The 22,412-nt window shown below is 72.7% G+C and overlaps 4 protein-coding genes across 4 annotated transcripts; 2 read left to right on the top strand and 2 right to left on the bottom strand.

The window, feature by feature from the left end:
* Positions 1–1,810: 1,810 nt before the first annotated feature.
* Positions 1,811–3,816, top strand: AURANDRAFT_64479 (hypothetical protein; the record flags this gene model as incomplete). The annotated part of the gene is made up of 2 exons (XM_009039151.1): positions 1,811–2,296; positions 2,509–3,816. 2 exons carry the CDS (start codon positions 1,811–1,813, stop codon positions 3,814–3,816), a joined length of 1,794 nt encoding a protein of 597 aa, XP_009037399.1.
* A 7,516-nt stretch (positions 3,817–11,332) lies between these two features.
* Positions 11,333–12,640, bottom strand: AURANDRAFT_11045 (hypothetical protein; the record flags this gene model as incomplete). Its single annotated transcript, XM_009039027.1, has 1 exon — positions 11,333–12,640. A coding segment is annotated over one exon (1,308 nt), but the record flags the coding sequence as incomplete, so codon positions are not given.
* A 5,088-nt stretch (positions 12,641–17,728) lies between these two features.
* On the top strand, positions 17,729–18,886 carry AURANDRAFT_59045 (polyubiquitin; the record flags this gene model as incomplete). Its single annotated transcript, XM_009039152.1, has 2 exons — positions 17,729–17,756; positions 17,997–18,886. The coding sequence occupies 2 exons, from the start codon at positions 17,729–17,731 to the stop codon at positions 18,884–18,886; spliced, it is 918 nt and encodes a 305-aa protein (XP_009037400.1).
* A 1,269-nt stretch (positions 18,887–20,155) lies between these two features.
* Positions 20,156–21,115, bottom strand: ABC2 (putative ABC transporter; the record flags this gene model as incomplete). The annotated part of the gene is made up of 1 exon (XM_009039026.1): positions 20,156–21,115. A coding segment is annotated over one exon (960 nt), but the record flags the coding sequence as incomplete, so codon positions are not given.
* Between the last annotated feature and the right edge of the window lie 1,297 nt (positions 21,116–22,412).

Genomic DNA, 22,412 nt, shown 5'->3' with positions numbered 1-22,412 from the left:
TCGTCGGACGCCGCCGCCACGAGGTAGCGCCGCCGCGCGAGCGCGAGGCCCGCGGCGTCGTCGGCGGCCGCGGCGTCGCGGCCGCGGCACGCGGCGAAGGCCGCGGCCAGGTCGAGCGCGACGGCGCGGGCGAACGTCGCGCCGAGCGCCGCCGCGCGCACCGCTGGCGACGGCGCCGCGCTCGCGAGCGGCGCGCGCGACCGCGCGAAGCCCCGCGCGGCCGCGGCCGCGAGCGGCGACGCGCCGCCGGCGAGGGGCGCGACCTCGAGCCAGAGCGCGCGGCCCGGGAGCGCCTGTGCCCAGGCCTCCGCCGCGGCCGCGACGGCCGCCGGTGCGTAGCAGAGCGCGACCTCGGAGTAGACCAACGTCCGCCCCGGCCCGCGGCCCGCCGCGGCGTCGAGCGCGGCGGCGCCGCCGCCCGGGGGCACGGACGCGAGCGCGAGCCGCGCGTATTTCACGAAGACGCGGTCGCCGCCGTCGTCGGTCGCCTCGAGCTCGGCGCCGAGGAGCGCCTCGGTGAACGCGCAGGCCCGGAGCAGGTCGCGCTTCCGCCGCACGACGGGCGCCAAATCGACCTCGACGGCCGCGAGGTCCGGGTCCCTCTCGAGCAGCCGCAGCGCCTCGCCGTCGAGGCCCGCGCCGACGCCGACGAAGCGCGCGCCGGGCCCGAGGGCGACGAGCGCGGCGTCGAGCGCGCGCCGCGCGACGGTGACGCGCGCGCGGCAGAGGCCGAGCGCGAGCGGCGCCGGCCGCCGCGCGGTCCCCCGTCGATTCGACGCGGCGTAGAGCGCGGCGTCGAAGGGCGACGCGACGTCGGCGTCGAGGCCCTCGAGGCACGCCTTCGCCCGCAGCGACTCGTCCGCCGTCGCGCCCACGGGGTCCGGCGGCGGTGACGGTTTCGGTGGCGGCGGCGGCCGTGCGGCGCGAGGCTCCAGCGCCGCGAGCCGCTTCCGCTCGACCTTTGCTTCGCGCAAGCGCGCGATCTCGGCGTCGCTCGGCTTGCTCCGCCGCTCCTTGCGCGCCATCGAGGTGCGCCTGCTCAGTTTATATGCGACCTCTCGAGCGCCCCGAGCACCATCTGAGCCGATGCGACATCTCCATTCGAGCCAGAGGCAATTCCAACCCGCTCGCTGAAATGAAGGCAAGCTGCCGAATGAAACGCTTCGAGCAGCCCATGGTTGGCAACATCCCTCCCTAGAGACCGACGCGATGCCGGCCCCGCCGTCGTCTCCCGCCAGGAAGGAGCCGGGCTCCCCCAAGGCGCGCGCGTCGGCGCGGCGCTTCGGCAGCGGCCAGCGGACGCGGGCCCTCGGCAGCTCGCGGCCGCGCGCGTCCGGCGCGAATTGGAAGCGCCAGCCCAAGGACGAGGGCCAGGCGAGCGCCAAGGCCCTGCCGCCCATCGACCTCCACTCGCGGAGCGGCAAGCCCCGCGTGAAGATGCTCGGGCGGCCGAGCAGCCTGCACGTGCCCGGCGCGGTCGGCGCGCGCGCCGCCGTCGACCGCAAAGTCGTCGGCAACCTGAACAGCCGCGGCACGCGGTGGCTCGACGCGGCGACCGTGGGCCGCGTCAACGCCAAGCTCTTCATCCAGGCGCGCTACCAGTCCGAGAAGCAGAAGAAGGCCGTGCTCGACCGCGTCGCGAAGGGCGCGACGTTCCCGGTTTCTCGGCCGCGTTCCGCTCGTTTCGGCTGATTCTTGGACGAGCGATCATCCCCGGGAGCGATCTCGACGCGTGGATGCGTTTCCCGGAACGCGCGCGCGCGCGGAACACTCACGTTGAATCGCCCAGGTGCTCAACCGCGTCGCGAAGATGAACGAGGTCATCAAGACGTACCGCGAGCTCTTCAACGGCGACAGCGACAGCGACGACGACTCCGTCGAGGAGGCGCGCGAGGCGCGGCGCCACGCGAAGCAGGCCGGCGTCCCCGCGGGGCGCCTGGGCTTCGTCATGCCGAAAGGACACGGGCCGGGCGACTACGGCAAGCCGCTCGTCGAGGACCTCGGCGACTACCTGAAGCCGCTCGGCGACGAGGACTACGACACGCTCAAGGACTTCCTGCGGGCCTGGCGCAGTGCGGCCGTGGAGCAGCGCAACTTCGCCGCGTCGAGCCACCGCATGGCGACGCCGGAGAACGAGGGCTTCGCGGCGTACGGGGCCATGTCCGCGGAGGAGGCGGAGTTCTTCGAGCAGCCCGACAGCGTCATCAAGCTCGTCTTCGGCGCCTGGCGCGAGGACACGCTGAAGATCCGCGCGCGGCGGCTCCGGAAGCGCGAGAAGCACGTCGAGGCGCGCAAGGTCCACCGCCGTGCCGGAAACGACCGGCGGAACGGACCGGTCCAGCAAAACTTCAAACCTCTCTACCTCGGTCAAATCGAAGCCGTTTTGGCTGTTTTTTGGACGGATCGTTTTCTCTCGGCGAGTTCTTGACAGACAGCGAAAAAGTTATGTCGAAACCGCGCGAGTACATGCATATTGAAGTCGTTTTGAACATTTTTTTGCCTGCCAAGGTCCACCGGAAGCTCGCGCGCGAGATGCGCGCGGGCAAGCAGCCGGCCCGGGGCGCCTACCACGTCAACAAGGTGCTCGCCGGCGCGTCCGTCAAGGACCTCAAGGCGAGCCGCGTGACGCTCGCGTCCAAGGACGTCAAGGCGCTCTACGACTGGCGCGGCGCGGACGACGATTTGGACGCGCACCGGGGGCCCACGCTGCCGCGCGTGCGGTCGCGGTCCATCGCCCCGCTCAAGGCGCGGGACCACGACGTCGACCGCGCGCTCCGCCTCGCGGCGCCGCGCGCGCCGGGCGGCCGCCCGCTGCTCGAGTCGCCGCCGGCGAGCCGCGGCGCCGCGGCGCCCGCGAGCCCCGTGCGCCACACGCAGCAGCGGGCCCACGAGCGCCTCGCGGCGGCGGCGGAGAGGGAGCTCCGGGACGAGGCCGCGGCGGCGGCGGGGGAGGCGGGGGAGGCGCGGAGGCGCGCGAAGCGCCGGTCCCTGTCGGCGCGCGCGCGCGCGTCGGGCCCGGGCGCGTCGCCGACGCGCCTCGCGAAGATGCCGCCCGCGCCGGCCTTCGACCGCGGCGCCCCGGTCGACCGGCGCGGCGACGAGTACTCGGCGGCCGCGGACAGCGGCTGGTCCGGCGCGGCGGCGTCCGCCGCGCGCGCGATCCTCGAGGCGCCGGACGCGGCGCCGTCCGACGCGATCAGCGAGATCTCCTTCAACAACACGGACGCGGCGTCCGTGCGCACGGCGCAGCCGCCGACGCTGGAGCAGGCGGCGCTGGCGACCTACGCGTCGTCGCGCGTCGCCGTGCCCGCGCCGCCGCCGCGCGCGCGGCCGTTCGCGTGCTACGGGGGCGCGCCGTCGCCGAACGCGCGGCGCCGCAAGCCCCGGCGCTCCGTCGTCGACAACTTCGCCAAGTTCAGCCAGGCCATCGCGACCATGGGCAGCGTGGACGAGGACTGGGCCGCGGGCGCCGCGCGCGTCGGGCCCGGCGGCGACGACTCGCGCGACTCGGCCGCGGAGTACGACTCCACGGCCGGCGCCGCGTCGCTCTTCTCGTCGCTCTACTCGGCGGCGACGGCCCCGTCGACGTCGTCCTTCATCGCCGCCTGCTCGACGAAGGTCGTCGGCGTCGTCACCGCGAATCTGTTCGGGCCCACCATGCTCCAGGCCGCGGCGCTCTTCGGCGCCGCGCCGCCGGCGGCCGCGCCGGCCGCGGACCTCGGCGGCGGCGACCCGCCGTCCGTCGTCGCGCCCGTCGAGCCCGGCGGGAAACCCCGCGGCGGCCTCGCGCTCGCGGACCACCTCGTCCTCCTCTAGCGGGGGGGATCTTACCGGCCGAAGCGGAAGAAGTCCATCGCGTTCGCGATGGCGACGGCCTGGTCCAGGGGCGCGTTCTCGATGCCGTCCTTGCCCGCGGGCCGGCAGTAGAGGAGGCCCGGGTTCTTGCCGACGAGGTCGCCGGCCTGGGCCGCGTCGCCGTCGAAGCGCGCGGTCCACGCGTCGAAGGCCGCGCCGACGCGCGCCGCGTCCCAGCGCATGCTCTGGCCCGAGTTCCGCGCGACGACGAGCGCGGCGGCGTCGCCGCTCTTGGCCGCGAGCGCGCGGAAGTTGGCGCGCACCGTGGCCTCGTCCGCCGGCGACTTGACCTTGCAACACGCGACGGCGGCGTCCTCCTCGGGCGACGCGCGCAGGGCCGTGGGCGCGCGGCCGTGCAGCGGGGTCGGCGCGCGCGTGAACGCGTGCAGCGGGGCTACGCAAACAAAGAGGAGCGCGCACATCGCGCAATTTGTAGGCATCATGCTTGTCTGTAGTGGCAATTTTGTGGCAAAGCCGATGTTGCCGCTCGTGATGCGCTCGAGCTCGTGCTCGATGGCCGCAAGCTCGAACAGCTGAAAGCGCCGACGAGCTGCTGAGAGATGGCGGCGCGCACGAGCTGCTTGGGCCTCTGGCTCGTCGCGTCCTCGACGTCGGCGCTCACGAGGCGCGCCGCGCTCGGCAGCGGCGGCGCCGCGGCCTTGAGCGGCCGCGCGCTCGGCGGCGGCGGCGCCGCGGCGTCGAGCAGCCGCGTGCGGCGCTGCGCGGCGCCCGTGGGCTACTACGAGACGCGGCTCCGCCTCGACTGCGGCGTCGCGGTGCCCGCCGCCGTGTGGCTGCCCGGCGACGCGGCGGCGGACACCGGCGACGCGCCTCTCTACGACTACCGCATCTCCGTGGGCAAGCTCTTCCGCACGTTCCTCGGCGCGCCGCTCCCGGGCGCGCTCGGCTGGTCGTTCCCGCTGGCGCCGAGCGCGGGCGTCTTCGCGGCGGCGCCGTCCCGCGCGGCGGCGGCGCGCCCCGCGGTCGTGCTCGCGCACGGCTTCCTCGGGTCGCGCTCTGTGTGGAATTCAAATCTTCAACCCGACTTCAATGTGATCGTATGCGAAAGTTTCGACGCGAGGTTTTCGGCTGTGCTTCGAGAACTCGACGAGAGCAATCGATTCGTCCAAAAATCAGCCGAATCAACTTCGATTTGATCGAGCTAGAGAATTCTGAAGTTTGGTCAGGACCACCCAAACCAGTGGTTGAATTCCACACAGGTCCCGCTTCGACCTCGCGCTCTACGGCGAGGCGCTGGCGGCGCGGGGCGCCGTCGTCGTGTCGCCCGACTTCGACCAGTCGCTCACGGGCTCCTACGCGCCCGACCCCGGCGGCGGCAGCGACCGGTCGGCGATCGTCGCCGCGGCGCTCCGCCACGCGCGCGAAGACGCCGGCGCGACGGGCGCGGTCGGGTGCCTGGGCCACTCCATGGGCGCGGGCACGGCCATGCGGCTGCCCGGCGCGGCCGCGCGCGTCGCCATCGCGGGCTTCGCGGAGCCCGTCGACGACGCGCCCTGGCTCGCCGTCGCGTCCGCGAACGACGGGCCCGTGCCGCTGTCGCGCGTCGAGCCGCAGGTCGCGCGGTGCCGCGGCGTCGTCCGCGTCGGCGGCGACGTCGACGGGCCGTGGCCGCGGCGCGCGGCGCTCTTCCTCGAGGGCCCGGCCGCGCCGACGCACGTGTCCTACCTCGCGCCGGCGGTCAACGACGCCATGCAGACGTTCCTCGGCCCGCTCCTGCCGCTCGCGCGCGCGCTCAACGTCCCCGTGCTCGACTTCGACCGCTACGGCCTCGTGCGGGACGCGGAGCCGACGGCGGACAGGGTCGTGCCGGCGGCCGTCGGCTTCCTCGGGCACCACCTCGGCTTAACACGGACCTAGAGGTGGGACTTGGCCTCGGCCTGGAGCTTGAGGAGCGCGTCCTCGACGGCGGTCCGGGCCTTGTTGTGGTCCGCGGAGTTGAAGTGGACCATGTTCCGCGCGACGGGCAGCGCGCGCTCCGCGAAGGCCGCCGCCGTGGCCCACGCCTTTGCTTTCTTGTACGTGGCGATCGCGTCCATGAACGCCTTCTTCGCCTCCGCGTTCGCGGAGGCCGCGCGTTTGTAGCCGTAGGCGTCCGTGTTCGAGCCGAAGCGCGAGTTCGGCAGCGCCTTGGCGATGGCCTTGACCTTGCGGTCCAGATCCGCGACCACGGGCGCCACGTCGCCTTGGGACGGCAGGAGCGCCTCGACGGCGGCCCGGTCCTTCGCCGCGAGCTTGAGGACGACGTCGACGAGCTGGGCCTTGTCGAGGGGCGCGAGCCGCGACTCCAAGGCGCGCGTCGCCGGGTCCATGGACTTCTTGCTCGCCGCGCTCGCGGACGCCTTCGACGCCTGCGCGAAGGCGTCGAGGACGTAGCGCTTGATCTCCGCGCCGCTCGCGTAGCCGCCGCGCCAGCTCCGGGTCGTCGCCTGGCCGAGGAGGCCGTGGTAGATCTGCTTTTGAACGGTCTCGACCATGTCGGCCTTCTTGCCCTGCTTGGCGTCGAACTCCTCCTTCGGCAGCGCCGCGATGAACGCCTTGAGCGACGCGACGTCCCACGCGCGGACCGTGGCCATCATCGCCGCCGTCTCCGCGGCGGCGGCCTTGCGCAGGGCCGCGGCCTCGGCCTCCCGCTTCTTCGCCGCGGCCTCGGCCTCCTGCTTCTTCGCCGCGGCCTCGGCCTCGGCCTGCTTCTGCGCCGCGGCCTCGGCCTCGCCGCTGATGGGCAGCTTCTTGACCGGCTCCGCGGCCTCGTCGACGTGCGGCTTCTTGCTCGGCACCGCGTTCTCCAAGTCGAACTTGCGCTTCAGCGCGGCGACGTCGTCCTCGCTGCAGTTCTTCGGGTAGGAGAAGGAGCGCATCATCTCCGCCATCGTTGGGCAGCCCGGAGTCTTCGAATTTGCAAAAGCCAACGAACGTCAACGTCAAGTTCAATGAGTCAACGTCGCAGCGGCACCGCGACTCGATGACGCGTCCGAGGAAGTGTCCGAGGCCGCCGGCGGCGCCACACGGCTCCGGCTTAGGCACCCCCCCCGCTCAGTCGACCTTGCCCGAGGCCATCGCGCCGCGCAGGGGCGCGAGCAGCGCCTTGAGGTGGCGGCGCACGTCCGTGACCGCGGCGTCGCGCGCGGCCTCGAGCATCGCCGCGCGCCGCGCGAGCTTCTCCGCCGCGCCCGCGCCCTCCGGCGGCTCGTCGGCCGTCTCCGGCCCGGTGTCGCCGCCCTTGGCGAGCCGCGCCGCGGCCTCGGCCGTGAGGTTCGCCTGGAGGCCCAGGAGCTGCGCCCGCGCGAACGCCGCGTCCTCGTCCTGAACGTCGTTGAGCCACGCCTTCGTCGCGCGCTCCGTCCGCGCGACGTGGCGCAGGAGCGCCGCGACGCGCGCGAGCCGCACCGTGCAGGGCGCCGCCGCGCCCGCGAGGCCGCCGAGCGCCTTGCGCAGCGCGTCGCCGCCGAGGATGAGCGCGCGCGGGCTCGCGGACCGCTTCCGCGCGTAGCAGACCAGACCCAAACGCCCGCCCCAGAGCGACGCCTCGTCCGGGCACCGCGCGGCGAAGGCGTCGGACACGGCGACGTCGAAGACGACGGCGGCCCGGAGCACGAAGTCGCCGACGCGGTCCGCGTCCTGCGCGCAGAGGCACTGCAACAATCGGTGCAGGCGCCGCTCGATCTCGGCCGTCCTCGCCGTCGCCGGGAAGCGCCGCTCGCTCTCCGGCGCCAGCCGCCCGGCGACGGCGCAGAGCGACGAGAGCAAACCGGACCGGATCAGCCCCTCCGTCGGCGCCTGGCCCGGGTCGAACGTCGTCTCTAAATCCCCGGACTCCGACGCGAGCGCGTTCGTCGCGACGCCCGCGGACGCCTCGACGAGCGCCACGAGAGACCCGAGCAGGGCGTCCGCGTCCTCGGCGTCGCCGCCGTTGCCCGCCACGAGCGCGCGGCCCAGATCCGCGAGCGCGGGTAAGGCCCGCCGCGCCGCGTCCCGCAATATCGTCACCGCGTCCGCGTCCTTGCGCAGCGCCGGGTCCGACGCGAGCGACGCCAAGGCCAGCAGCGCCACGCCGCCGTCGGGCGACGACGCCGCGTGGGAGCCCGGCGGGTTGAGCGCGAGGCCGCCGAGCCCCGCGGCCAACGCTTTTCGCAGATGCGTTTTCGACGTGAAGAGGTCGCGCGCGAGGAAGACGTACTTGCCGTAGGCCTCCGCCGCCAGGGCCCCGAGCGCCTCCGGCGCGTCGGCCCGGGGCCGCAGCAGCCACGACGACGCGTGGCCGTCGCGCGCGAGCTTTGCGGCGGCGAAGACGTCCGCGACGTCGCCGTCGGCCCAGTCCGCGGCGCCGAGCGTGCCGTGGTCCGCGCCGTCGACGAGCACGGCGCAGTAGGCCGCGCACTCGGCGACGTTGGCCACGGGCTTGGCGGCGAAGATGTCCTCCGGGTCCGTCGTCGCGGGCTCGCCGTCGGAGTCGGAGTCGACGATCGCGTCCCACTTGCTGTAGTCGAAGGTGCCCGCGACCTTGGCGACGCCCGCCTCGACGCGCTTCGTCGTCGGCTTCGGCGCCGGCGGCGGCGCGAGGGCGACGGCGGCGGCGAAGCGCACGGCCGCGGGCCGGTCCATCTCGAGGAGCTTCCGGACGCAGTGCACGTTGAGCGCGAGCGCGACGTTCGCGGCGCCCGCGCCGCTCTTCTTGTCGCGCGCGAGGCACGCGATGCCGCGGGCCGCCCGCGCGGACACGCGGTGGTCCCCGCGCCAGGCGGGGGTCCGCAGCGCCGCGGCGAGCGCGCCGCAGTCGTCGGCCGTCGCGTCCGGAAAGTCGTAGCAGAACTGGCGGAGCACGCCCGCGGCGTCCGGCGGCGCCCGCTTCCGGTTCGGCGGCGCCTTCTTCTTCTCCTCGGCGCTCAGGCCCAGCGCCTGCGTGTCGTCGCGGTCGCGCAGGGCCGCGATGCAGGCCTTGACGAAGGCGTCGCGCTCCGCCTGCTCCTCCTTCGTCACCGGCCTCGTGTCCTTGGGCCATGGCTTCGCATCACCGGGCGGCGGCGGCGGCGCGTCGGCCGCGGCCTTGGTCTCGCCTTTCGGCGAATCCGCCATATCGTTCGCCGAGCTTTGCCGCGGGCCCACCTCGTGGAGCCTGCGGCGAGTTTGGTTGGCGACGCAGGTATGATGACGTTTACGGCTGGTGCAGCCCCCGGTAGCCGCTGGTGTTCAGCCGCGCCGCGCGGCGCGCCGGCGGCCGCCATGCCGCTCTGCTGCCCGCGGCGGCGCAGCGGATCTCGCCCCAGCTTCTCCCTCTTTCGCAAGCACAGCGATCCCGCAGAGAAGAAGGAGGAGGACGAGGAGGAGGAGGAGGAGGAGCGCGAGTGCTACGACTGCCCCGTGAACACGCACGAGGTGCGGAACCGCGAGCGCCTGCCGCGGCGATTCCGCCAGTACAAGCCGAAGCGCGTGACGAGCCTGCACCGGACCATCCAGCTCACGCGCTGCCTCGCGCTCTGCGGCATGCTGCTCGCCAAGGTCTCCATCTTCTTCGGCTTCGGCCTCGTGTTCTACTTCGCGGCCGTCGCCGCGTGCTTCGCCGTCGCGCGCTACGGCGCGGTCTACCTCCACCGCGTCCTGCCGTCGTGCCTCGTGGAGAACGGCGCGCCGACGCCGGAGGAGGCCGCGGCGGCCGCGGACGTCGGCTTCTTCGCGTTCGACTTCGCGGCCTCGTCCCTCGAGCACGAGTACGACGCCTTCGTCGAGAGCGTCGGCTTCGTCGCGACGGGCGGCCAGATCGACGCCATCTTCGGCGGTCGAGACGTCGACGCGGAGACGCTCACGCTCGACAAGATCCGCCTCTACAAGTGGGCGGGATTCGCGGACCGGTGGCCGCGGTCCGCGGCGCTCCTCGAGCGCCTCGGCGGCCTCGTCGTCGCGTTCGTGCTGTGGCTGCTGGACATGGACAAGCCCGCGGAGAAGCCCCACATCGTCCTCGACTCGACGCCGTCCGCGGCCGCGGCCGCCGAGGCCACTCGGCGCCTCCACGCCGTGAGCGTAAGATGGCAAAACTAGCGAGGGAGGCCGGCGCGCGACGACGCAAAGAAACGTCTCAAAATTTTCTAAGACCCGGCCTCGAGCGCGGCGACGCGGCCCCGGAGCTCGCCGTTCGCGGCTTCGAGCGCCGCGACGCGGGCCTCGAGCGTCGCCGTCGGCATTCCTTCCGACGGAGGCGCCCAGGCGTCGTCGACGCACGTGTAGCGGAAGAGCGCGAGGAGCGTGCCGTTGAGCGTCGCGCAGAAGCTGGCGAGCCGGTCCCGGGGGATTTGCCGGCGCCAGTCCTCGTCGAGGACGGCCTCGTGCTCCTTTTCCGCGACGGACGCCGCGTCCTTGGCGAAGAAGTAGCCCGTGCGATGGTGGAGCACGGCCTCGAGGTTGCCGCGTACTCCTTCCGTGACCGGCGGCACGTCGCAGCGCGCGGCCTCCGCGACGCGGAGGACGACGGCGACGGGGTCGCGGAGCACGTCCTCGTAGCGCACGAACATTGAGTTCGGCGCATCCAGATAGCTCCCGTAGTAGGCGCTCCAGACGTCGCCGAGGCCGCCGGCCACCGCGGGCTCCGGGTCGTGGACGATCTTCGGCCGCGCGTTTGGCTTCTGTTTCACGGGCCACGCGCAGGGCCCCTCGAGGACGCTGCGCCAGGCCATGGCCTTGACGACGCGGCCCTCATTGTCCTTGACGCCAACCTCGGCGCAGCAGCCCTTCTGCGGGCGCCGCGGGTCCGCGCAGAGGGGCCGGCGCCGCGTGCCGTTGCTCGCCGCCGGGCACGCGCAGCGGAGGTCGTAGCTCCGCGTCATCGTGCTCAGGGCCCAGGCCACGGGGTGGCGCACGACGACGAGATTCGCCTCGTTCCAGTTCGCCGCCACGAAGGCGTCGGTGCGCTCGCTGAAGAGCGGCGCGTGCTTCCACCGTTTTTTCCCGGAGCCGTCGACGAAGCCCGCGCTGTCGACGGTCGCCTCCGGGAAGCCCAGGCGCAGCAGGATCGACGACATGTAATTCGTGCCCGTGTTGAAGAGGCCGCGCACGCGCATGGCCCGCACGCCGGCGCGCATGAGCGCGTCGGCGCTCGCCTGGCCCTGGCCCTTCTTGACGTCGACGCCCGGGACCGGGCAGCGCGGCAGCGTCGCGGCGCTCCCGTTGCGCGGCAGCGTGCGCACGTCGAGCAGCTCGCCGACGTAGTCGCGGTGGGTAGTCGAGACTGTACCGACGAGCAGCAGTACCGCGATACATCGCCTCGTCACCATCACCGATGCCGGGGGCTGCGTTCCTGCAAGTTGCCGTTCAACATTTAGGCGAAGTCGGCCCAGGCCGGCGCGAGCTTCTCGTAGGCGAAGTCGAACGTGTCGGGCTGGCCGAGGTGGCTCGCGGAGAGGTCGAGCCGGAGGCCCGCGCCGTTGAAGGCCTCGGAGTTCGGCGAGCCCGACGCGTTGGACAGGTCGGAGACGACGGTGATGTCGGACCACTTGAACGTGGGCTGGCCCGCGTTCGTCGGCCCGTTGACGACGTAGGCCCCCAGGCCCGCCCGGAAGAGGGACGCGGACGAGACCTTGGAGTCGTAGCAGCCCGCGAGGGACGCCTTGCCCCGGTTGAGGTCGCCGCGGCTGCAGACCGCCATCCAGGGGTCGAGCGCGAACTCGTCGCCGCTCCCGTAGCCGTTGGAGCGCATGAGCGCCATCATGCCGTCGAGGGACAGCGCACTCCGGTGGTCGCGGCGGAGGATCTTCGCGCGCGGCGCCTGCTGGTACTCGTAGCCCGCCGCGTGGCCGCGCCGCGCGTCGAGGCTCGCGTAGCCGCTCCGGTCGTAGATCTCGGCGACGTAGGGCACGTTGTAGCTCGGGAAGTAGCCCCGCTCGAGCTCGGCCGTCGCGTCGACGGCCGCGACGAGGCCCGGCATCTGCTCGACGATTGTCAGCGCGCCGCGCTCGAGCGCCATGCCCGGCGCGAAGCGCTTCAGGTCCAGGACCTGGTACTGGTTGTTGTAGGTGCCCGAGTTGTGCGCGCCGTAGTACGCGGCCCACTCCGCGCCGTCCGTCGCTAAAACGTTCGCCGCGCGGATCCGCGCCCACGCCGGGAGGGAAAACGGCGTCGTCGCGTCGTAGACGCTCGCGTTGTAGATGCCGTTCGTCGTCTGGATGATGACGAGCTCCGTGTCTTGCACGAGGTAGAAGTCGTCGAGCGACGACAGCATGCCCGGGTACGACGAAAAGCTATAGGTCCGCGAGAAGTCGTACCACTCGAGGTCGTAGTGCTTGAAGACGCGGTTCATGTTCGAGTAGTGGAACCAGGACGAGTGGGCGAAGTAGATCTCGCTCAGATCGTCGGCGACGGTGAAGAGCGACGTGCAGCGGCCCTCGCGCTGGAGTTTCGCGCTCGCCTCGTCCGGCGGCGCGGCCGCAAAGTCCTCGCGCTCGCCGTCGTGGACGTAGGGCTTGATGTCGAAGAGGTCCCCGAGGTTGTTGATGAGGCTGACGGCCCAGGCCGGGTCGACGAGGGGCTCGACGCCCGCCATCTCGACGCCGAAGAGCACGCCCTCGTACTGGCGCCGCAGCAAGCGCACGAACCGCCAGAGGCGGTCGCCGTCGTCGGCGGTGGAGAGTCGCTCCTCGATCCACTTCTCCTGCGCCGCGAGGAAGCCGCGGACGCCCGGCGGCACGCTGCCGTCGCAGCGGACCTCGCACGCGAGGTTCTTGCCCGTCTCGACGATTTTTTGTGCCGTGAGGTAGCCCTCGAGCATGCCCGCCGCGAAGGCGCGGTCGCCCTCGGAGAAGTTGCCCGCCCCGCGCAGGGACCGCACGCGCAGCTCGCCGAAGCCCGACGCGTGCGCCGCGGCGGGGGAAAAAGACGCGGTGGCCGCGTAGCGGTCGTCGCCGCCGGCCGCCGGAGCCACGCGCCAGCCGCCGCCGGCGCCGCGCGTCGCGCCCCAGCGCGGCGGGGTCTGCGCGCCCGCGGCGAGAACCGGCGGCGCCGACGCGCCCCAGGCCGACGTCGACGCCACGACGACGGCGCAGACGCCCAGGGACGCCAGCGCGAAGCCGCGGACGAGGGCGCGCAGCTGGGACCGGCGCAGCGCCGCCGTCGCCGCCGCGAGCGCCTCGTCGTCGCCACGCTCGAGCATCGTCCGGTGGCGGGGAGGCGGCGTGGGCGGATGGCGGCCGCCGGATGTGGACTTGCAACGACGCTGGTGGTGGTGCGTCGAGGGCTGCTTCCGAGCGTCCCCAAGGTCAAGTTGAGGAGCGCGCCACAGTCCCGGCTCCCGGCATCAGCCAAATCGATGTCCGCGCGACAGATCGACGAGTGGACGTCGACGGCTCGGCCGCCCGCCCCCCCGACGCGCCCCGACGCGGACGAGGCCGAGGCGGAGGACGCGCCGATGCTCAAGACCTTCGAGGGCCGGGGATCGTCGACGACCCGGGACCTCACGGCGAAGCAGTACCGGGCCCGCACGGCGCTCCTCCGGACCCTGGCCTGCGCCGTCGCGACGCTCGTCGTCGTCGGGAAGGCGGGCGGCGTGCTCGTCGCGCGGGGCCAGGACCTAAAATCCGCGCGCGTCGCGAAAACGAAAGACGTCTGCGGCCCCGCCGACGGCTCGCGACGCTCGTCGAGTGCCGCTACGACGGGTCGAGCTTCCTCGACGTCGACGCCGTGCGCAGCTACTTTGAACGGAACGGCGTCGGCGAGCGCGCGGCCCTGACGACCTACGTGCCGCAGAGCTACGTCGTCACGTACGACCCGGACCTCGTGCGCCACCGCTCGGGAAAAGTCGCGTTCGCGCTCTACCTGCCCATGAACAACAAGATGTACGAGGTGTCGCCCCACGACCAGCTTTATAATGACGACATCAACCTCAACGGCACCTACGCGACCTTCCTCGTCGTCGCGGCGTGGGACGGCGCGATCCTCGCGGCGCGTCCGGTGACGGATCTCGACGGCCGCGGCATGACGCGCTTCGACGCCGTCAAGCTCGCGGACCCGGACACGGTGCTCGCCTGCTCGAACGTCGGCGCGACGGAGGAGGGCTACGTCTACGCGTGGAAGTGGCGCTCGGACGACGCGCCGGCGCGCCTGAACGATTTGCTGAGCGCGTCGTCGCACGACGTCCAGCTCGCCGTCGACGGCGCCTACTACTGGCAGCCCCAGTACGTGTCCGTCGCGAAGCGCCGCGTCGACACCGGCGAGACCGTGGCGGTCTACGACGTGTGCCCGGACCCGGGGGGCATGAACCACGCGCAGTTAGTCGACGACGACGCGAGGGCGCTCGTGAGCTGCCGCTACGACGACAGCGTGGTCCTCTACGACGTCGCGAACGAGGAGACGATCTGGCGCGCCGGCGGCGCCGACGCGACGCTGGCGATCGTCGACGCGCGCGGCGACCCGGAGGCCTGGTCCGGCCAGCACAACGCGGAGCTCTTCGGCGACGCCGTCTACCTGTTCGACAACGCGATCCGCTGCGACGACTGCGACGACGCGGAGGCCGCGGACTGCGACGAGAGCTGCGTCGGCGTGCCGTCGCGGATCCTGCGCTTCCGGGTCGACGGCTCCGACGACGCGGTCGTCGACTGGGTCTGGGAGATCCCCCTGGACTACCCCTACGGCTACTCGAAGATCTTCGGGGATGCGGATGTACTCCCGAGCGGCAACGTGCTCGCGTCCTGGTGGGCCGGGGCGCTGAAGCCGTCCATCGGCGCGACGGCGGACCTCGCGTTCGTCGAAGTCACGCCGGCGAAGGAGGTCGCGTGGTCGATGGCCTTCGCCAACAGCGGCGACACGGTCGGCGGGCCCTGCACCGTCGACGCGGACCCGGGCTGCGAGCGGAGCCAGACGCGGGGCTGGAAGGCCTACAGCGTCGAGCGCTTCTACGACGGGCCGCTCGTCTACGACGCGGCGCTGAAAGACGGCGCCTTACAATTCACGGCCCACGCCGCCCTCAAGCTCCAGCGGGCGAGCGCGGGGACCTGGACGCTCCTCGACGACGACGGCGCGGCGCTCTCCTCGGGGGACTTCTCCTTCGCGAAGCAGCACCTCGCGACGCGCGTGCGCCTCGGCGCGCCCGCGGCGTCGGCCCACTCCCTCGGCGCGACGACGGTCCGCGTCGCCGACGAGTGGGGCCAGGCCACCGACGCGCGCCTCCAGGACAGCGGCGTGTCCTAAGGCGGCGCACGGCGTCTTAACTCGCGCGATCAGAGCTTGGGAACAAATGACCCCACCACGTTGCGGTAGAGGGGGCTCGTCTTGGGCCAGGTGCGGTCCGGCGACTTGGCCGACACCTGCCAGAGGCGGCCCTTGTGGACGCAGAGCGACAACAGCTCGTGCATCTTGTCGTCCGACGTGAATTCGTAGTCGTAGAAGACGATGCCGTCGCTGGTCCGCGCGCGGCTCGCGTTGATGGCGCCGCGCGAGCCGGAGAGCTTGGCGCCGAGCTTGGCGACGTCGGCGAGGCCCTGGATCGTCGGCGCGCCGCCGTAGGAGGACGTCGTGACCGTGATGGCGTCGACGGGCGAGACGACGTCGACCCAGCGGAAGTCGTAGGCGCCGGCCTCGCCCTCGAACTGGTTCCAGATCGACGGCTTCATGATCCGGAAGCCCCGGTTCACGTCCGCGAACTTCTCGAGGAGGCCGCCCATCTTCGTCGTCGCCGGCTTGATGTCGAGCACCTCGTCCTCGGCGAACGCCGGCAAAGCGATCGTCGCCGCGGCGGCGGCGGCGTAGTGGGACGCCTGCTGCATGAGGCCGCGGCGGCTCGTCTGGGACGGCGCGAGGGCCGCGGCGCCCGCGAGGAGCAGCGAGAGGACTCTGACTGCCATCGCGTCCTATTTCAAGGAGCTGACTCCAGATCGCGGCGCGCCGCGCTGCACGGGCGCTCGGACTTGCGCGCGCTCAGCAGGCCTCCTGAAGGCTCCCGGCGCTCGCGACCACTGCCCGGCGCTACTCCCGCCCGCAAAAAGAAAAGATCTCCGCCCTTAGCAACCACCCCCACAAAAAAATACCTCTCAGGGCGCGCCGTCCGGGGGGCCGTCGAGCTGCAGCAGCTCGACGACGTCCTTGAGCCCGCGGTTCTCGACGAGCCACTTCGCGAAGCACGCGCGCGTCGTCGCCTCGAGCGCGTCGCGCTGCGCCGGCCCGAGGTCCGCGTCGGCGATCTTCCGCCGCACCTCCGCCGCGCGCGCGTCGCGCGCGTCGACGGCCGCGGCGTACTCCGCCGGCAGTCCGAAGGGCACGCGAGGGGCTCCGCCGTCGCCCGCGCCGCGCCGCGGGCCCCGGACGACGTCGAACTCCGCCGGCGGCACGGGCAGCGCGTCCGGCGCCGTGTGGGAGGCGAAGGGCGCCTTGGCGACGGCGGAGACGAGCAGCGGGTGGCGCCAGAGGTTCGCGTCGCCGCCGTCCAACCCCGCGGCGGCGACGTCCCTCTCCAGCCCCGGGTAGCACAAACCGAAGGGCCCGACGCGGCAGGACCGCGCGTCGCCCGCGAGCAGGATCGGCGCCGGCGTGTAGGCCAGCACGTCGCAGCCGAGGCAGTTGCGGAGGACCACGCGGCCCGCAGCCGCGACGATTTTTACCCGCTCGCAGGCCACGGCCCGGAGCACCGTCGCGCAGGCCCCCACGACGACGACGCAGTCGACGCAGCCCACGACGGAGCACACCGTCACGTCCGCCAGCACGTAGACCCGCGAGTCGCGGCAGTTGTGGACCGCGCACGTCGTCTGCTCCGAGCCGCCGCCGCCGCGCCGCTCGACGACGCGCGTGCACCGCTTCGCGTCGCAGACGTGGACCGTCGTGGCGCCCGGCGCGATCGTCACGGCCCCGGACCGCGCCGTGCGGCCCGGCGACCCGGCGTGCTCCGACCACTTGTCCCGGGGCGACATCGACGGCGCGTCGCCGTCGGAAGCGACCGTCGCCGCGAGCCACGCGGCGACGTCGTCGATGGACGCGGCCCCTAACCCATCGAAGAGCTCCGCCGGCGCGGCGTCGGCGACGCTCGCGTGGGCGTCGCTCACCAGCAGGAAGTCGAGCGCGGCGAGGTCGCCGCGCGCGAGCGTCCCCGGCGGATGCGTCGCGGCGTCGTCCGCGGACCGCGCGGCGATGCGCGCCAGATCCCGCGCCGCGGCGCGCGCCCAGGCCACGTGGCGCGCCTCGGCGCCCGCGTGGGCGTGGACGCTCAGCTCCAGCGACGGCGCGTCCGCGGCCGCGCGCGGCGAAGCGGGCGGGCTCGTCGGCGGCGGCGACGGCGCGCCGTCGTCGGACGCGTCGGACGACTTGCGCGGCGGGCTCGCGGGGCCGGGGAACCGCTCCTCGAAGGACGACGCCGGCGCGTCGCCGACGGCGTCGTCGTGGCGGCAGTGGACCAGCGTGAAGAGCGCTAAATCCGTCGCGCGCACGGCCGCGGCCAGGCCCCGCGCGCCGCCGCCGCGGCCTCCTAATAACGCCACGAGCTCCCAGACGAGGCGCGCCGACGGCTCGGGCCAGGCGAGCGCGTGCCACGACGCCGAGATCCACGTCCCGTAGCGCGCGAGGCCCGGCTCGCGCAGGGACCGGCCCTCGGCCCGCAGCTGCTGGAGCACGCGGAAGGCGTCGTCGGCGGCCAGGGGCGGCGCGTGGCGCTCCGGCGCGTCCTGCATCGTCAGCGGGAGGCTCGCCGCCACGACCTCGGGCCGCAGCGTGAGCGTCGCCATGCTCCGCTTTGAAAAGAGCTAGCTTGTGGAGATTTGGGTGCGGCCAAAGTTGAGCGAACGCCATTTCTACCGTGCAAACTTCGGTCTTCGATCGGCCTCCAGCGCATCGTGCCCGGAACGCGTTCACCGAAGACCCGCCACCAGCCGCAAACCAGTACACTCGCACGATGCAGATTTTTGTCAAGACTCTCACCGGTCCGTGGCCCGCCCGCGCCCTCCCCCGCGCCCCGCGCCCCGCCCCCCACGGCGCGGGGCGCCCCGCCCCACAGCGGCGCCCCGCGGGGCAGCCCCGCCCCGCGGCCTTTTCAAATTCGGCTGGGGGGGCTCCCCCGGGGCTGCCCCCGCCGCCCGCCCCCGCTGCCCCCCCGCCCCCCGCGGGCAGCCCCCCGCCGCGCGGAGCACGAGCCCCAACATTGACCCCGTCCGTTCTCGTAGGCAAGACCATCACGCTCGACGTCGAGCCCAGCGACACCATCGACAACGTGAAGCAGAAGATCCAGGACAAGGAGGGCATCCCCCCGGACCAGCAGCGCCTCATCTTCGCGGGCAAGCAGCTCGAGGACGGCCGCACGCTCTCGGACTACAACATCCAGAAGGAGAGCACGCTCCACCTCGTCCTCCGCCTCCGCGGCGGCATGCAGATCTTCGTCAAGACCCTCACGGGCAAGACGATCACGCTCGACGTCGAGCCCTCGGACACGATCGACAACGTGAAGCAGAAGATCCAGGACAAGGAGGGCATCCCCCCGGACCAGCAGCGCCTCATCTTCGCGGGCAAGCAGCTCGAGGACGGCCGCACGCTCAGCGACTACAACATCCAGAAGGAGTCGACGCTCCACCTCGTCCTCCGCCTCCGCGGCGGCATGCAGATCTTCGTCAAGACCCTCACGGGCAAGACGATCACGCTCGACGTCGAGCCCTCGGACACGATCGACAACGTGAAGCAGAAGATCCAGGACAAGGAGGGCATCCCCCCGGACCAGCAGCGCCTCATCTTCGCGGGCAAGCAGCTCGAGGACGGCCGCACGCTCAGCGACTACAACATCCAGAAGGAGTCGACGCTCCACCTCGTCCTCCGCCTCCGCGGCGGCATGCAGATCTTCGTCAAGACCCTCACGGGCAAGACGATCACGCTCGACGTCGAGCCCTCGGACACGATCGACAACGTGAAGCAGAAGATCCAGGACAAGGAGGGCATCCCCCCGGACCAGCAGCGCCTCATCTTCGCGGGCAAGCAGCTCGAGGACGGCCGCACGCTCAGCGACTACAACATCCAGAAGGAGTCGACGCTCCACCTCGTCCTCCGCCTCCGCGGCGGCAACTGAGGAGCTCGCGTCCGACGCGGTCTCCCCAGAAGCCTCCGCGCCTCCCGCGTCGCGCGCCGCTGTGCATAGAAAGTAACTGACGTTGCGATCTGAAGTGTACCACCGCATGACTCCGATGATGGCGAATTGGATGAATTTAGGACCGGAGCGTGAGGCGCCAGCGCGCGACGACGCCGCCGACGACGAGGATGGCGAGGGCCTCGGCGGCGAGGATGGCGAGGTTGCGTTTGAGGTGGCCCCGGTGCACGTCGAAGTAGGCGAGGACGTCCGCCGCCGCCGGGTCGGACCGCGGCAGCGCGAGGCACGTCGCGGCCTCGATGCTGTAGCGCGCGGGGATGGCGTCGTAGATGAAGAGGAGGAAGGGCTTGATGCGCGCCCTGGGCACGAGGACGCCCGCGAACATGAGGATCGACGCCGTGACCTGGGCAGGAAAAGGGTGCGACATGCCCAACTTCAAAGGCTCCTATCTCGGTCGGTTTCCGCTCGTTTCGGCTGATTTTTGGACGAGCGATCATCTCTCGGAGCGCTCTCGAAGCGTGGGTGCTGTTTCCGAAACGCGCGCGCGCGGAACACTCACGTTGAAGCGACGTTGAATCACCCTTGTCCTGCCCTGGCCGTGACGGGCTCCGTGCGCTGCGCGGCCGCGACCGGGTCCGGCGACAGCAGCCCGATGAGGCCGCCCATGGTCACGTAGAAGGCCGCCGTCAGCGCGCTCAGCAGCGTCGCGTAGGCCAACCCGCGCCGCGGCAGGCCCATGAGCGTCCACCAGATGGGCGTCTGCGCGACCGCGACCAAACACGCCGCGGCAACTCCCAGCGCCGCGCGCGCGGCCCAGTAGGCCTCGGCGGCGTAGGCGCCGTTCTTGTACTCGCGGAGCACCAGATCCCGCTCCAGGGGGATGTTCAGCACGACGCCGAGCATCGTCAGGATCGACAGCCCGAGCACGCCCATGGCGACGCCCGACACCGCCCAGATCGACACGCCCGCGTCGTAGAAGACCAGCCCCACGAGCACCGCGACGAGGCACGGCGGCACGAGGAACTCCAGGCCTTGATCCTGGTCCACGCAGAACACGTAGGCCGACCGCTCGAAGAGTATGGTGAATTGCTCCCAGAACGACGCGCCGTAGCCGGGCGCGAGAAACGGGAGGCTGTGCTTCTCCTCGCACGCGCCCGCGCGCGCGAGGGGCGTCGTCTTCAGCCCGCGCCGCGCCCGGTCCCAGGCGTCGCCCCAGACGTCGCCGCCCTCCGTCGCGAGCGCGACCATGAAGAAGTCCGCGGGGTTCTCGGCCTCCGGGACGGGACGCCCCGCGGACCTCAGAAACGGCGCGAGGGACGCGGGCGGCCCCTCGAAGGCGACGCGCCCGTCGCAGAGGGCTAACGTTCGCGGGAAGGCGGCGAGCACGGCCCACTGGGGCTGGTGGATCGTGCAGAGCACCGTCCGCCCGCCGTTGAAGCCCAGCGACCGCAGCAGGGAAGCCACGCGACACGCCGCCTCCGCGTCGAGGCCCGTCGTCGGCTCGTCCAGAATCATGACGGGCCGCGACGCCAGCAGGTCCATGCCGATGGACACGCGCTTCCGCTGGCCGCCGGAGACGCCGAGCCTGCCCCGGCCGCCGACGGCGACGTCCGCGCAGGAGCCCAGATCCAGCGCCACGAGGACGTCCTCGGCGCGCTGGAGCCGCTCGTGGCGGCTCGCGCAGGACCCGCAGCGCAGCCGCGCCGTGTAGTGGAGCGTCTGGCGCGGCGTCAGCTCCGGGATGAGCGCGTCCGCCTGCGGCGTCAGCGTCGCCAGCAGCTTGAACCGCTCCGCGTCGAGCGGCCGGCCGTTGACGTCGACGTCGCCGGCGACGTCGCCGTCGACGCGGCCGCAGAGGGTCTCCAGGAGCGTCGTCTTCCCCGCGCCGCTCGGCCCCAAGACCGCCGTCGCCGCGCCCGGGTGGAACGCGCACGACACGCGGCGCAGCGTCGCCGCGCCGTTCCTCCGCGTGCACGTCACGTCGCGCAGCACCACGGACACGGGCGGCACGTCGTCGTCGAGGGCGCCGTAGACCTCGTCGTCGTCCGGGAGCGCCCCGGCGAGGAGCGGCGTCGTCGTCGTCTCCAAAGTTTTTTGGGGCTCGAGCGCCTTCGCGAACGCGAGCGTCTTCGCGAGCTGCGGGTGCGACGTGAGCGCCGCCGGCGCCGCCGGCGCCGCGGGCGCGAGGCTCGACACGGGCGCGTCGGCCATGGCGAGGCGCGCGTGCGTCGCGAAGAAGCCCAGGACGACCAACGCGACCAGGATCGCTCCGAGCGCGAGGAAGCATCTCGCTTGATCCGCCTCCCGCACGTCGAAGAGGTCGGCGTCGAAGACGACGCGCCGGCCCTTGTCCGTCTTCGTCAGGGCCGCGCCGAAGAGGAGCTTGAGCACGTAGGCGAGCGGGTTGGGCACCTGGAGCCACGCGACGCCCGGCCGCAACAGCGTCCGCGGCGGGAGGAACCCCGACGTCAGGAGCATCAACACCATGAGCGCCGGCACGGCCTTGACGGACACGAGCGCCGACGGGAGCACCGTGCCCAGGATCAGGCCCACGACCATGAAGACGACGAGCCCGAGGAACGACGCCGCGAACCACGCGAGCGGCCGCGCGTCGGGCGCGCTCGGCAGCGCGAGGCTCGGGTAGAAGATGGCCATAGACAACGCGGCCAGCACGAGGGCGCTCAACGCCGCCGTCGTCACGCGCGCGAGCCAGTAGGCGCCGCTCCCGAAGACGCCGTTGCGGTACTCGCGAACCGTCGCCGCGCGCTCGAGCGGCATGACGACGACGAGGGGCAGCGTCGCCGCCTGGTAGAGCACCAATGCGAAGAACAGGATCCCGTTGGCCTTGGCCACGGACGGCGGCGCGCCGAAGAGCTGCAGCGCCAGAAAGGCCACGGAGAACGCCGTGAGCGCGAGCGACGTCGGCCCCTGGGACGGGTCCGCGACGTAGCAATGGAGCGACCGCAGCAGCAGGACCTTGTACTGCTCGACGAAGCTCGCGGCGTAGGCCGGCACGCAGAGTCGCGCCGTGCCGTCGCCGCGCTTGCTCGGGAGCGGCGCCGGCGCGGGCTCGTCGCCGTCCGCGGCCCACGCGCGCGCCCAGGCCCGCGAGCCGTCCGCGGCGAGCCGGGCCAGCGCGAAGTCCGCCGGGTTCGCGCCGGCGGGGCAGGGCGCGCCGTGGTCCGCGAGGTAGGGCCCGAGCTGCGCGGGCCGCCCCGCGAAGGCGACGCGGCCCTGGACGCCCAAGACGACGACGCGCCGGCACGTCGACAGCGCCGCGAAGGAGGGCTGGTGGACGACGGCGACGACGTTGCGCCGCTGCGCCTGCGCCACGTCCGCGAAGGTCTTGAGCAGGGCGAGCGCCGCGTGCGCGTCGAGGCCCGACGTCGGCTCGTCCATGAGCAGCACGGGCCGCTCCGCGAGCAATTCGAGCGCCGCGCCCGCGCGGCGCCGCTCGCCGCCGGAGACGCGCGAGAGGGCCGCGTTGGCCACCTTGGCGAGGCCCAGG

The sequence above is a fragment of the Aureococcus anophagefferens genome (genome assembly GCF_000186865.1).
Source record: "Aureococcus anophagefferens unplaced genomic scaffold AURANscaffold_10, whole genome shotgun sequence".
Taxonomy (NCBI): Eukaryota; class Pelagophyceae; order Pelagomonadales; family Pelagomonadaceae; genus Aureococcus; species Aureococcus anophagefferens.
This window is presented reverse-complemented; position numbering and strand designations above follow the sequence as displayed.